This window comes from Pleurodeles waltl, chromosome 4_1 (genome assembly GCF_031143425.1).
Source record: "Pleurodeles waltl isolate 20211129_DDA chromosome 4_1, aPleWal1.hap1.20221129, whole genome shotgun sequence".
Taxonomy (NCBI): Eukaryota; Metazoa; Chordata; class Amphibia; order Caudata; family Salamandridae; genus Pleurodeles; species Pleurodeles waltl.
Genome location: NC_090442.1, coordinates 1,016,603,125 through 1,016,617,236, shown reverse-complemented (window position 1 = coordinate 1,016,617,236; position 14,112 = coordinate 1,016,603,125). Strand labels below are relative to the sequence as shown.

General features: G+C 38.4%; 1 protein-coding gene across 8 annotated transcripts in view; it reads right to left on the bottom strand.

The window, feature by feature from the left end:
- CADPS2 (calcium dependent secretion activator 2) overlaps positions 1-14,112 on the bottom strand; it is a 1,861,089-nt gene that overhangs the window by 1,064,339 nt on the left and 782,638 nt on the right. For all 8 annotated transcript variants that reach the window (XM_069229895.1, XM_069229888.1, XM_069229890.1 and 5 more), the window contains exon 9: positions 9,278-9,344. In XM_069229895.1, coding sequence (XP_069085996.1) covers positions 9,278-9,344 — 67 coding nt within the window. The remainder of the gene's footprint in view (positions 1-9,277; positions 9,345-14,112) is intronic.

The window sequence follows — 14,112 nt, the reverse complement described above, 5'->3', positions numbered from 1 at the left end:
CCTGATTACAACCTTGGCAGAGGGGATTACTCCACCCCAAATGTGACGGACATCCCGCCCGCTGTATTACAAGTTCCATTATGTGCTATGAAACTTGTAACACAGCGGACTGGATATTCGTCACATTTGGGACAGAGTAATCTCCTCCACCAAGGTCGTAATCAGGCCCTAAATATTTGTGGATTTTCTACACTAACAATCTCAAAGATACAGTAAAAAAAAACTATCTTGATAGTACAATTAGTAGAAGTACTCATCTTACTCAAGAGAGGTCACCCCTCTTCTCATCATGTTGGGGATGCCTTGATCCAATTAAAATGATGATTCTTCCCACTATCAATTTTTCTCTGCAGATATTACCACTTAAGATTCCTAGGAAATATTTCATTTCCCTGGATAAAATAGTATCTAACGTCTTATGGAATGGGAAAAGACCATGCATATCATTGGACAGACTTAAACTTGCAAAATCAGAGGGAGGTGTTAGCTTTCCCGATTTCTATCTTTATTACAAGGCCTTCTGTATTATGCAGATACAATCCTTTATTTTTCATTCTACCTCCACTGAACCTAAATTGTGGTTTGAATTAGAAACCTCCATTTATCTTTCCTTTTTCCCACAAACAGATTATCTATATATCCCAGCCCCCTAAGTTTTGGCTATCATCACTTATCTCCGCTCGGGTTCTTTATTCAAACTGCTTTTTATGTCTAATACCTCTCCATTTCAGCAATTTCTTCAGAGCCCGATTTGGTACAATAAAATATTTCTCCTCAAGGAAAGACCTCTTTTATGGTAGAGATGGATCGATAAAGGTCTACTTATTGTTTGTGAACTCATCACAAACAGTACAGTTATTCCTTTCTCGGTTCTTTCCCAATCACATAATTAACCATCTTCATTTCTTAATACATCATATTACATGATCTTCTTACAGTGGCTCTCACTTCTTTTACCAACCCTTCTACTAGTACTGATGTTCAGCAAACACCTACCTATTCACCATACAAAACTCCTTCACTCTTCCTCATTTATAAAACACTTACTGCAACCGTCCAAGATAGACTCAAATCTAAACAAGAAAGCATATGGGAAATTGATTTACAATTTTGTTTCTCTCTTTCTATACAGGATACAATTTGGGCAAAAATGCACTCCAGGGGTTGTTCAGCAAATTTAAAACAAACACTATATTATTTTTATAATATACTATTTTATACACCTGCACATATGTTCAAACTCAAACTTATTAGGCGAGATTAATGCTGGTACTGTAACTCATCCTGGCACCTATATTCATATGTTCTTCCATTGCCCAGTAGTCCCTGATTTCTGACTGCAAGTTTGAGACACAATTACTGCCATCATTGGGATTTCTGCACCGTTTTCCCCTAGACAAAATATTTCTTGGTGGATCACATATACTATGAAAAAATAACAAAATGTATGGTAAATTTGTAGCTTTGTTATGTGCAATAGGTTTACAAGTTGTTACATCTCACTGGAAATTCTAAGAAAATCTTAATATTAAACAGTGGTGGAACTTTTCCAATGTTGGTTAAAAGAGAGATTTTGCGGTCTCCTCTTACTACTTATCTTTCCAATGTTGCTAATGTTTGTACTACTTGACATTTCATGTGCATCTTCCATATTTAATGGTTTTGCTTTAGGTTAATGACATATATTAATGGAATATTTCTTTTTTTGGTGAATTGTATTTGGTACACATTATTTATGAAGGTATATCTCTTAATTATTTTTTCTTCTTTTTCTTCTTCAGTCTTTTCTATCCTTTTATTTTTTGCTTACTTGATCTTTCTAATTGCCACTAATTTATCACTTAAGGTTTATATTTACATTTTACTGTTCATTTTTTTCTTATGTCAGTAGATAATACATTACTTTTATTAAATGGCAATGTTATTGTATGTTTACCGGTATTCTTGCTAATAAAAAAAAAAAATCCAAATCGAAAAAAAATAAATGGTTGGTGTAGTAAAACATGGAATTGCCCACAACGTGCTTGGTATTCATGTGAGGCCCCACTTGCTCCTGAGTCCGACCCACCTCCCTCTCCCCATCCTGATTCAGACATTACATGCATTGAACAGCCGGGAGAAGAAAGTGCACAGGGCCCTACTCCCTGTCTGAGCGACAAAGCAGGCCACTCAGACCCATTGCAAAGCTGCTGTCTTGCTGGTGACAGCAGCGTTGTGATTGGAGGACAGTCTGAAAGCATGTGTGCTTCCGGGTGTTGGTGAAGAGATGAGGAGGAAGGAGAGATGGAACCATCTCTCCCAACATAAAAGGTATGTTTAAAAAAAAAAATATATATATATATATATATATATATATATATATATTTCTTTTTTTATACCCCCTACCACCTCCGTTGACAGGTAGCTGTCACTGCCTTCCAAGTCAGCAATACATTTCATTACCTGTCAAGGCCCCTCCACCACCCTATAGCAAACAGAACATAAATGGATTGAGAAACATGTAAGTGTTATATTAACCCTTTTGCTGCTAGGCATTCCACCTCCCCCGCGCTGAGCCCTTTTTTGGCTATTTGGGGTAGTTCAAACTTAGGCCAACTTAGGACAACTTTTTGTACATATAAGGTATCCACACCAAATATCTTTCCTTTTTTCCAACATTATGGGGATTCTAAAGGTGCCCAGGATTTGTGGATTTTCCTGGAGGGGACTGAGAAATTGGGCAAAATATAGCAACATTTTAGGTTTTTTTAAATAGAGAAAAAGTGCTCCAGATAAAAGTGTTCCCTAAAAATGACATTCATGGACTGTTTGCTGTACTAAAGTCACCATCATCTCAGATTTCAGGAACATGCAGAGCTGAATCAAAAAACCTAATTTTGTACCATAGTTTTGGCATTTTTCTATGAGGCAGCCTATTTTCCCTATTTTTTGAGCTATGAACCTACTTCCAGTTTGTGGTGGAAACCAGTATAAAACCAATGGGTGATCCAGCTAAATTATAGATTTCTGAAAAGTAGACAACATTCTGAATTCAGCAACGGGTCATATGTGTAAAATCCCTCAAGATTTTCCCAAGAAAAATAACTGTTGAAAAAAAGAATTACTGAAAATTACTAAAAACAATGGGCATTCGTAACAACATTTTCATCCGTAACTTTTTGTCACAATGACAGATTAACAAAAGCAATATACCATTACGTCTGCTAGACCCTTCTGGTTGTGGGGATATATAGGGTTTGTACGTTCTCCAAGAACTCAAGCTACCCAAAGCACAAAGCAAGCAACTGAGCTGCACAACACAAAAGCTTTTTATTGAGTACATAGTATAGACCAATTCTTATAGTGAAATAGGTAGAATGAAAAAAGGGGTATCTAGGAAATGTATGTATTTTTTAAATGGGCACAGGATATACAGTTTATGAGTAGTGGTTATTCCTACATATCTGAATTTGTAGGTACCCTACTAGCATATAATTTGGAAGATATTTTTCAAAATGGCATCTTTCTTATACACTGGCTTACATTTGAAATCCACAAGTGCAGCGAAATCCAATTGGTAATAATAAATGTTGTACTATTTTTTATGCTCCTACAAGTCTCCCAATAAAAATGGCACCTCACTTGTGTGGGTAGGCCTAGTGCCCGCAGCAGTAAACGGCCCAAAACCTAACACAGACAGAGCACATTCTCCACCCAAAGCATCTTTTTCTGATGTAGGTTGCTCTAGATTTTGGACCCTAGCTCAGCCAGCACCTAGGGAAATCTAGCCAACCTGTACATTTTTGAAAACTAGACACCTAGGGATATCAAGGGTGGGCCGATTTGCATCACTGAAAAAAAAGAAACAGAGAGCTGGGGAAGCTCTCCCCCAGGCCTCGAAGCTAGTTCTTTGGAAAGGAAATCCCTCTGGTGATCGCCCCACAGGGATTTCCAGTGCTGTGTGCGTGGATGGCCGAGAGCCGTCTGACACACACGAGCAATGTGGCATCAGGCGGCTCCCAGCTGTCCAACCCATGGAACTGGTTAAAAGCTCCCCTTCCAAAGGCATTCACTCAGCATCTATTTGATGTAACATCCTAAGTGGCCAAGTGTGGGCTCAGATGTGGATCCCTTACTGACTGTGCCACAGGATTAAAGCTATGCCTGACAGATGAGATAACAAGGTAAAAAATGTTCTAGAGTTGCGTGTGTTCCCTTCTGGAGGGGAGATTCACCTGGCCGTTCAGAATTCATTGGTCCCATAAGTAGCAGGCCCAGGACTGACTTTCATAAGGCAGGCCTCTATCTATAATGGCAATGGATAAAAATGATGGTTTGGTATGCTGCCCAGGGTGATCGGCAGTGGTTTAGAGCATTTGCAAGCATTCCTTCAATCATTTTTTCTGTGTTTGATTTCCATGTGGGCACAGGCATTACATCCAAGAGTTCAACAACCTCTGGTGACATTTTTGAACAGCAATGATGAGAAGATGGTGTCTGTAGACTGTCTGATTTAGCAGATCTCCCTTTTTCATGCAATTGGTGCTTGTCCCATGAACCATCCATCTAACCGATTGGAGCATGAAGAGGTTTGTTAACACCACACCTGGACTTGACAGTTTGATGGATTTCGAAGCTGTTGTGAGAAGAGTTAGGACATATCGATTAGCCTGATTCTCTCAGAAGTACAGATTGAAATATCTTGGAAAAGGCTGAGCGTGTAATTTTGTAGCAGTCTTCATCAATGCCCGGTCAAAGTACTGGTGGTCAAAAGTAATAAATACCTTGGAGTTAAACTAGTAACAACCACCGCTGCTGAGGTATGGATTAAATTACTTGAAAAATACGAACCACTCATGGATTGCTTGAACAATCCAAAAGTGGGCATTCCCTACAAAGGCAATGGCATCATCAATACCCTGTGTCATTTGCTGTATGTAACTCACAAATCAGACCACATTGGGGACAAGCCAAAAGCCAAGTTTAGAACTTTTTCCACAGCTTGAAGAAAATTGTGAAGCTATATGAAGAGCAGTAAACTAATTTGCTGCTGACCTTGTTTCCCTTCTTTGTAGGTATCAATCCACACCAGACACTTCAAGAAACAGCACCCTGGAAACTGCTTTAATGCTACCACCTGTGTTTAGATCTACTCAGTACTACACACCATGGCTCTGGCCCCTGAAGGGCATGCACCTGTAGTCGATACTCCAGGGTGACATTGAAAGATCATTCTGTCATCCTTGGACAGTTTCACGAGGATGAACAAACTGATGATTCTGAGTGGAAAAGTATTTCCTTGTATTTCATCTAAGTAATCTTGGCCAGATCATAAACAACTGAATTGGTTATTGAAAAGGAGAGTTAAAAATGCTTGTGTTTCAGGGAAAAAAAAGGTATCCTTTACACATAGAGAAACTAGACTCACTGGCTAATTTTATGACTGCAATATGGTCTTACCTTTATAGAAGATGATGAAGAAGACTGAGAGGACTATGAATGGGAATATTAACATTTCATGCAATGTCAAACAATTGTTATTTGTTCACATCATCTCCTCCTTGGTCACTACAAGTACAGTTGTGACCCTTAACAACTATAATTATACTGCTTATAAGACTACTGCTGCTACACTCTTCGTAACTGCAAGTATATCACTACGTACTTACTACAATTACCACTAGCAATATTATACAAATAATGTTGAAACTAGCATCAATGCCACACCTACTCTCAGCACTAGTCCAGAAAGTACTATTAATAATACTAACATAGTAAGTACTACTATGGACAATTCCTTTGTAGTTACTGCCACTGGTGACACACTAAAGTCATATAAACCGCTGACGGGGTCTATACCAGGTGTTAAAGACCCTGAACCTGAGTTATAGGCTGAGCTGCAGGCGAGGGCCTATAATAACTGGTATAGCCTGAGACAGAATGGCTAAACAGCTATTAGAATATTCCATCACTGAGGGTAGAATGTTCTAAATTAAAAGGGGAGAAACTGAAAGACAATTGGTGGAACATTGGACAGAAGGCTTACAAAAGCCATTATAAGCCCTGAGACACTTCATTGTTTTTAATGGAGCCCCAGCATTCCAATGTTATAATATTACTTTTAGAGATAAACTATTGTTACTCCTACTATTTCATCTATAAACAGTATTAATACTCAATGAAGAAAACTATTATTAAAGCACTTCAAGTATTACTGCAACTATTGATATTACTCCTACTAACAGTCACACTACTATTTTGACATTACTGTTAGTACGTCAAAAATGATTGCTTCCGCCCAAATGTAAAGCTGTGGATATTAGCACTTGGTTCAATGTTCTCAGGTATTCAATATCAACAAATATTTAGCATGTTACACAATTTGTAGATTTAGGAAAAAGTATACATTTTTTGAGTAATCAGTTTTATTTAAAGTGTTTACATTATTAAAATGCTAGTAAAACCAGCCACAGTTTTAAGTAAGCAAGTTTGAATCAAATGTACAGATTAATGTAACACTTCAATATCAAAATATAGAACGTTTTTTGTTGCTTTTTCTCCTCAAGCAGCAATCCTCTTTCTCTGAACGAATTTCACAACATAATTGGTTTAATTCTTAATTTAATATATATAATGATTACGGTATGCAGCGTAAGAACTGCTACCTATTTCTGAGACTATTAACCACTTGTCCTGCACCAAAGGATATCATGCCATGAGATGTGCAGGCGGGGAAATAAAGATGCGGGAGTACTCTTGTAAAGATGGCAAAAGGAAGGGGGGACTGGCAAGATCACCCCGAACAAAAAATAAAAGATGTGCACCACAAGACGAGGCGGGCCATGAAATTCAGCTTCATATCTGGAGTTTAGTCCATCTGTTCCAGACTTCCAAGAATGGCACGCTAACCACAAAAGACAACAAAAAAGTAGCACTTACAAAAGAAAAGAAACCTCTATAGCGACCGGAGGAAGCAGATCGCATATATGTATTGGCAAATTCACCAAGTGGCAATCTTCAGAGTACAGTATCTGTCATAACTGTCACAGAACAAAAAAGTCTTAGAACCAAATATCACTAATTCATCAACATTTTAGCTACTGGCAAAAATAGTTTAGTAATTATGTAACAGGGTACATTTCCTTTGTGATTCTTATTCATTTTATTGGTAAAACAGTTATAACCACCACTGTGTATGTCTTTTTGATAAATCAAAGTAATGATGAAATATATGATTTAAAGTCTATAGGTCGGGGTCAGTCAAAAAGTTAAAAACTGCCCATAAGCGACTCAGATTAAACTTGGAAAGGGCATAGACGTGCAGTTGAATGGCCATTTTCCGGTGGTAAAACTGACACCAGAATAGTAATATTACCAAAACAATATAATTTAATCCTACGGAGGGGTTCGTGGGATGGGGTATAATATGCAGAAACCTGTGCTAACTTCCAAGTTTCTGCCTTTTTCTGGGGACAGAGACCTCCAGGGTTTCCCTGAAGGATGTCTCCCTAAAAACAATGTAAAGTTATTAACACACGAGTCATAGTACAGCTTTATGAGTTTGTAGTCTATGAGACAACAACATATATTTTCAGTCATTGACTTGCACAGAAATAGATCAGAAGTTGAGCATCCTTGAATTTCTTCCAGGAGAATTTCTAAAGCAGATGTTTAATATTTAAATTAAGTCCATTTAATGTGATGACTTTTCATATTTGTTTCCTTTTTCAAATTTGTTGCACTGCATGTAAAAAAGAGGCACTGATCTCAGTGTTAGGCTTTCAATAAAAACAATTACAAAAGTGAAAATACATGTATACAGGCCACTTCACAGATCCATTATGAGCTCACGAAGTAGTAGAGTACAGGAGCACTACTTCACATGCTGATACATGTCTCTGTGAATCGACCCCAAGTGACCAAAGAGTAAAAGAGCAAAGAGAGCACAGACATTTCTATTTGTTCTGTGTATGAATATTCGCTGAATAGTCCCACTTAAGAAATATTGGGCCTGTTTACAAAGGCATGTAAGAGTATGTGAAGTAATGCTATCAGAGTACTACCTCACGTTGATGAATCAGACTAATGTTTGGTGTGAGGACACCGCAGGTGATTATCAATTATCCTATTTGGGATTTTATGTGATACTGAATCTGATTTTGTCAAGGTTAGTAAAACTCATGATTTTCAAAGTAATTGAAATGTTACCTTTTAATTTCCAAGGTGTTCCTTTTAACAAAGTACACAACAGAAGACAAAGGTTCCTTAGATCGTAGACAACATGTCTGCATACAAATGATGTACAATGGGCGCTCTATCTTCAACGCACTCATATTGAAATGAAATACACTAATAATGTCAAATGTAGTAAATTCAGAAGAACATTGTATTTAGTTGAAAACAAGACAAGACCATATACAAGATCCTTAGACAATTTGCAAATTCCAGTTCCTTCGGGCATCTACTATATGCGAGAGGCCAATTTTTTTACAAGTTTCCATTCTTGCAGATTTTCAAGTACCAATTATGGTGGATGTATTGGCAAGCTCTATGTCGACCCCTCAAACTCCTTTTCTTTGAAACCATTGTGAGAATATTTTAAAAAAGCAAGTCCATGTTAATCCCAGGTCTAATACGCTTAGGATCTCTGCAAAAGGTGTTCAAAAGGTACTGTTCGAAGAACTGGGACTCTGGCTCACAAATTAAATTATGCCATATTCAGTTTGCCAAAGAAAGAGGGAGTCGTGCTATTTCTGTTGCGTGGGCTCCTCTTTCACAGCTTTGCACACTTCTTTTCAAGAGATAATACTCAAATGCAGTTCTTGTGACACAGGTCATCTCTTTGAATGACGGCGTTACCTTCAGTGCACACAGGGATTTGGATGCGAGTAGGCAGTACAGCAGGTCAGGGCATCTGTGTATTTCATACAAACACATTCCTGAAATTTGTGGCTCATGTCGACCTCATTTCTTCCCTTCAACTGAGACGGAAAACAGTACAAAATGTGGAACACGGTAGTTCAAGGATGTGGGAAGTTATGTTCTAGCTAATGAAATAAATCTTTTATTCCACTTTCATATGGAATTGACACTGTATAATTCCAACAAGTGTATGCAGTCCGTGAGAAAGGGCTGAAATTGTACTAGATTTCATAACCACAAAAGAAGGAAAAAGAAGGAAACAGAAGGGAATTGATGTAACCTGGGGCTTGAATTTTGTAATAAGGCCAGAATGGCAGAAGCTAATACAGAATAAATACTGAAAAAGATCGGACGGAGACAACAAATGGCTACTAACCTGAACAAGGACGAAGTATCTCTTCTTCCATCGCTTCCAAACCTTCTGTCCAACTGCATACAGATACCTGTCAACACAACACATGGTAAATATGAGCATGACATAATTTATATATATTCCAGTCCTATGGTACACTACTTATAGATGCCCATCAACAGGACACCTTATCATAAAGCATGACAAAAATCATACATATTCCGGTACACCGCATATAGATACCTGGCCAAGGAACAAGTGGTAAACTCTATAAGCATGATATCATAAATGCTTATTAAAATACTATGATACACCACATACAGAATAGTGTATTCCCAAAACATGAAGAACTCGTCTACCATGACATAGTTGGTCCTTGTACCAACTCAGAACTTGTAATGGCAGAACCCCTCCAGATATCATTGCAACCTTTCTAACTTTATCAACTATTTAATGGTTAATTTAAAACACAGATACATGATGAAAAATAGGGTTCTCCTAGAATGTGTTGAAAGTGATCATGATCTTTTCCTGCTGTTTCTTCTCCGATCCCACTGAGCAACCCATATTGTGAACATAGAGAGGGGTCGTTGGAAACAACTAGAGAAGAATCAAATGGGACTCTAAAGAAGGACAAGAGCTCTTTTAACAGATCTTTTGCTTGTTTTTGCATATATTAGATCCTTACTCTGCATCTTCGAATATTTTCACACTGCCCATCATTAAAGATGACTGATCTTTAACCAGGTAACCGTTATCAAACCACTTGATATGTGGTTCTTTGCTCATTATTCTATTTGTGAAAAACTCAGCAACAGTGCCATGTTACCTGAATGAGCAATATAGCTCTTTACAAAATAGCATAATATTCTTTGGTAGTTAGAAAGACATTAGGATATGTGTGGGTTAGCAATTCAGACTCATTTGTTAAAAGGATGATGACTCAATGTGAATTATGAGTTAACTATTACAACTCTTTTGTTCTCTCCCCATTTTCAATGAAAACATATACGTAGAAGATTGCTGCAAGACATTCCAGTATCCCGAGTTGAAAACATTCTACAGTTTGGGGAGGACTATATTTTCTTTATGATTTCATCACCTTCCTTCCTAGACAATAAATGAATAGATATAATGCATTTCCTGGGTAAGCAGAAAGCAGACTGTATGATTTCGATTAAACCAGAACTGGAAAAAATCTAGGGTGATTTGATTTAAAGCTTGATTTCAAAATGAAGTGGGAAATGACTCCTGTGTCATAGTTTCACTATTTATGTGCTCTATTAGCGCAGTGCTGCAGAATTACAACCTATACATCTTCTGTCGATCGGCTATTTGGCCCAGGGCTGAAATGGGATATAGTCTTTCAGGATGGCAGCCTTGTAAGTGAGCAGTGGATGTAAGTGCAGGTGTTAAGACCGAGGCTATTAATCAAAACATCTGTCATGCAGCTGCCTCTCTGCAGACGTTTCTCACCCCCTCAACCTTCCTCTCTATGGGTGGCTGCACTTCCTCCTCTTCCTGATTTATCTAACTTTCGGTCAACGAGCCTCCATTCAGTCCGACTCACTTTGGGCCTCTAATTTACTCTTTTCTCCTTGATAGGTATGGTGAACTACTTGTATGTTAATTTCCGATACTTTACAAAAATGACTGAGAACCATCAGTCACAGTTAATCTGCTTGGAACAGGGAAACTGAAGTATTGTGCTAGAGGCAATGAAATGCAACATAACAATGTGCCTGCTGCAAACACTGATTCGGCCTCCATCCCAAAGTATTTAGAACCAGGAAGCAAAAATCTGCTTATGTCGTCGGCTATGGAAGCACCACTAGCAACAATAGGTTCTATTATCGACAACTCCCATTTACTGATGAATATCACATCACAGCAGACACAAAACAAAAGCCCCTATTGTGAGTGCCTTGGTAAATTACGATTGTCGCAGTGACTGTTAACACATTCGGAATTATACGTTTCATAGCAAACACCACAGCCCAATAACTTGCTGGGTAAAAGATGCCCAGTGAATGAAAAACGTGAGGACTTTGGTGCAAAAGCACCAAACAGCCAGCCATGTCTTATTTCTAATTGTAGGGCAAAACGTAAAAGCGGTGCAAGTTATCAGACCCGATAAATCTCAAACCCTTGGGTGCAATAAATGTCCCACGCTCATCAGGGGCACTCACACTTAGCGCCTAAGTCTTTGAGGCGGTATACTGCTTATTATATAAACCCAGCTTGAGGTAAAAACAAAAGAAACACACACACACAATGTGATCTTTCCCTTATGAGATTCTCGCCAAACTAAGCTCCCGTTTGATTATGTTGTCTTGGGGCCGCCAGGTCTTCTTTTTTTAAGCCTTCTGGGTTTGTTTATGAAACCTATTTAGAATGAGGGAGTGGACAACCCAGTGTCTTCTACTTAACTCAAAGGATGTTTCACGAAAACAAAGCATAACTGACAAAAGAACCAGCTTTCAATTTGTTCTCATCTTTGGAAGCTGAGCTGTGTGCATTTAACACATTCAATAAGAAAACTACAATAGGGAATTAAAAAGCACATATTAAAAGCATTAACTGGTGCCAAATAATCGTTCATCAGCGTATTACAATATTTGTTTTATTACTCTTTTCTACATTTAGAAGATTATTAGTCTGCAGACTTTTCGCCGGTTACAGCTAAAATGAATGCCATGGATTTGAGAACTATTTTCGTTTCGCCCTTGATTTAGACTGGAATGAGCAATTAGCTGCAAGACCATTTTTTCACGATAGTTCTTTGTACCGAGGTTAGTATTTGAATCTGAACGTGATTCTTCGACATTGATATAAAATGCTATATGTGGGAACATCTACTGAGTTATTAGCGTGGTTCTGCAAACACTGACCGTGGCCATACAAATTCTCAACACCTACCTCAACAGCAATTGGCCATTAGATCAGAGAATATAGTTAAAAACAGTAAGAAACTGTCAATACATCCAAAGAAAATTAAATTCACTCGGACTAACAACCGGAATAGGCTACAGTAGCCAGCTCAGTCCTTCTCCAAGGAGGGCACGTCCTCAGTACAAGAAATGATTAACTCTTGCTTAGATTAGGGCCTCAGTGATCAGTGCACTCAGTATTTCAGGAGCGCAAGCACTCACTTGCAAATTATAAATGTGTACATAGATTAGGGTATCCCTAATCTATGGCCTGTGGATAATAACATCTTGTCTGGGTTAGGACCTCTGGTGACCAGCACAGTGACTTTTCAGTGAGAGTCAGGCCCTGTAGAGGATAACCTCATGCTTGGCTGTAAGAATCTTGAAACATGGTTGTCCCTACACATCCTAGAAACATTTTTCGCACTTCCTGCTTTTGTGAAGAAAACCTCATTCACCAGCCATGGACGGTGTACCCTGCTAAGCACAAGAGAGGCAGTACTAACGTCTGAAACTGCTAATGCTTGTCTTCATAAAGCTCTTACAAGCCTAAATTTGCGCTTGTTTGAAGGTGCATCAACTGTAGGGAAAATCGTTCCCTTTAGTAAGCCCTGCATTGCAAAGAATCGCCAACAACCAGCGTTCTAGAATGTTCCTATGGTCCTTTGTTTTATGATGTCAACTTGGGTTTGAGACCTATTGTTACATCAGTCAATGGATTGTGCCTTTCAACTTGCTGACACTATATTTCGGTTGAAATGCTGATTTTACCCTCATACGTATTACATTTGAGGTCATAGTCTTCTTCAGGTAATCAAGGCCAGTTTTCTCAAACAATAGATTAGGCTGGATACTATTTTAGTACGTTTTACAATATTTTCTTACTGCCTATTTTTGGGACAGTGAGCCTGCAGCAAGTGTGCACTTCTGAACAGTGGGACTCTCCCATTTTCACTTCTCACCTTCAAACTGATGCAAGTAGAAGAGTACTTTATCTCCTCATCTGCAGCGGATCCTTATAGCTGAAGGGAATATATCTTTCACTCAGATGAACTTCACGCAAAACAACAGAGCTATCACCGCACCACAGGGTGTGGGGAAGTGCGGACATGGAAAAGGAGCTCACAGATGAGGTATGGGAACAAAGGGCTGAAGTCAATTTCAGCAAAGACTGAGGTACATTTCAAAGGGACTCAGGGAAGAGTTGCAGAAAATTAGTTGACTTCCATGGTTTCTTAATTTACCAGAAAAGCCAATGCAATAATGGAAAAAGTTGGAGGACCTTCATCAATAATTTTATGGCTGTGGAGGCCCCAACCTCTCATCCAAAAACTCTTTCTTGGGTGGTGGAGGGGGCCGAATATATTCAGTCATCATGTATGTGTTACTAGCAATCACGTGAGCCCATAGAGGCATATGTTGTTGCTTTGACATGTTTTCTGATTCAAATGATTTTCAAATGATTCATGATCAGATAACTGTGCAATATTGTAGCAGTAAGGTTCAAGAAAGATTATTTGCATGTAAAAGACCCATTGTTAAAGTAAACTATTTCCATTTCAGTCAATGCAATCGTCAAATACACTACATAAACAATGCAATTATGAATATATAACCAATTCCATCAGTGTTGTAAATAAGTACACTTAAAAACTTGCCCTCACTAGAAAAGTCACTGGTAGATATGTGGCGTTAAAAAAACAGGAGTTCAGATAAAGGTGTGCTACTCTTAGGTTCGTGACCCTGGAACTTCAAAAATAGTTCGTGTTTCGTTGTTGTTTTTGCATCTTTCTCTACATTAGAGCTTTTTTGCAGCTGCTTGGTAGGTATATAAATTGACTCAAGCACATCACCAGCAATTAGCAATCATTGTTAGGACTCCACTAAAGGCCATCTCACCTTGGCCACTCTTTGACTTTTTAGCTCCCA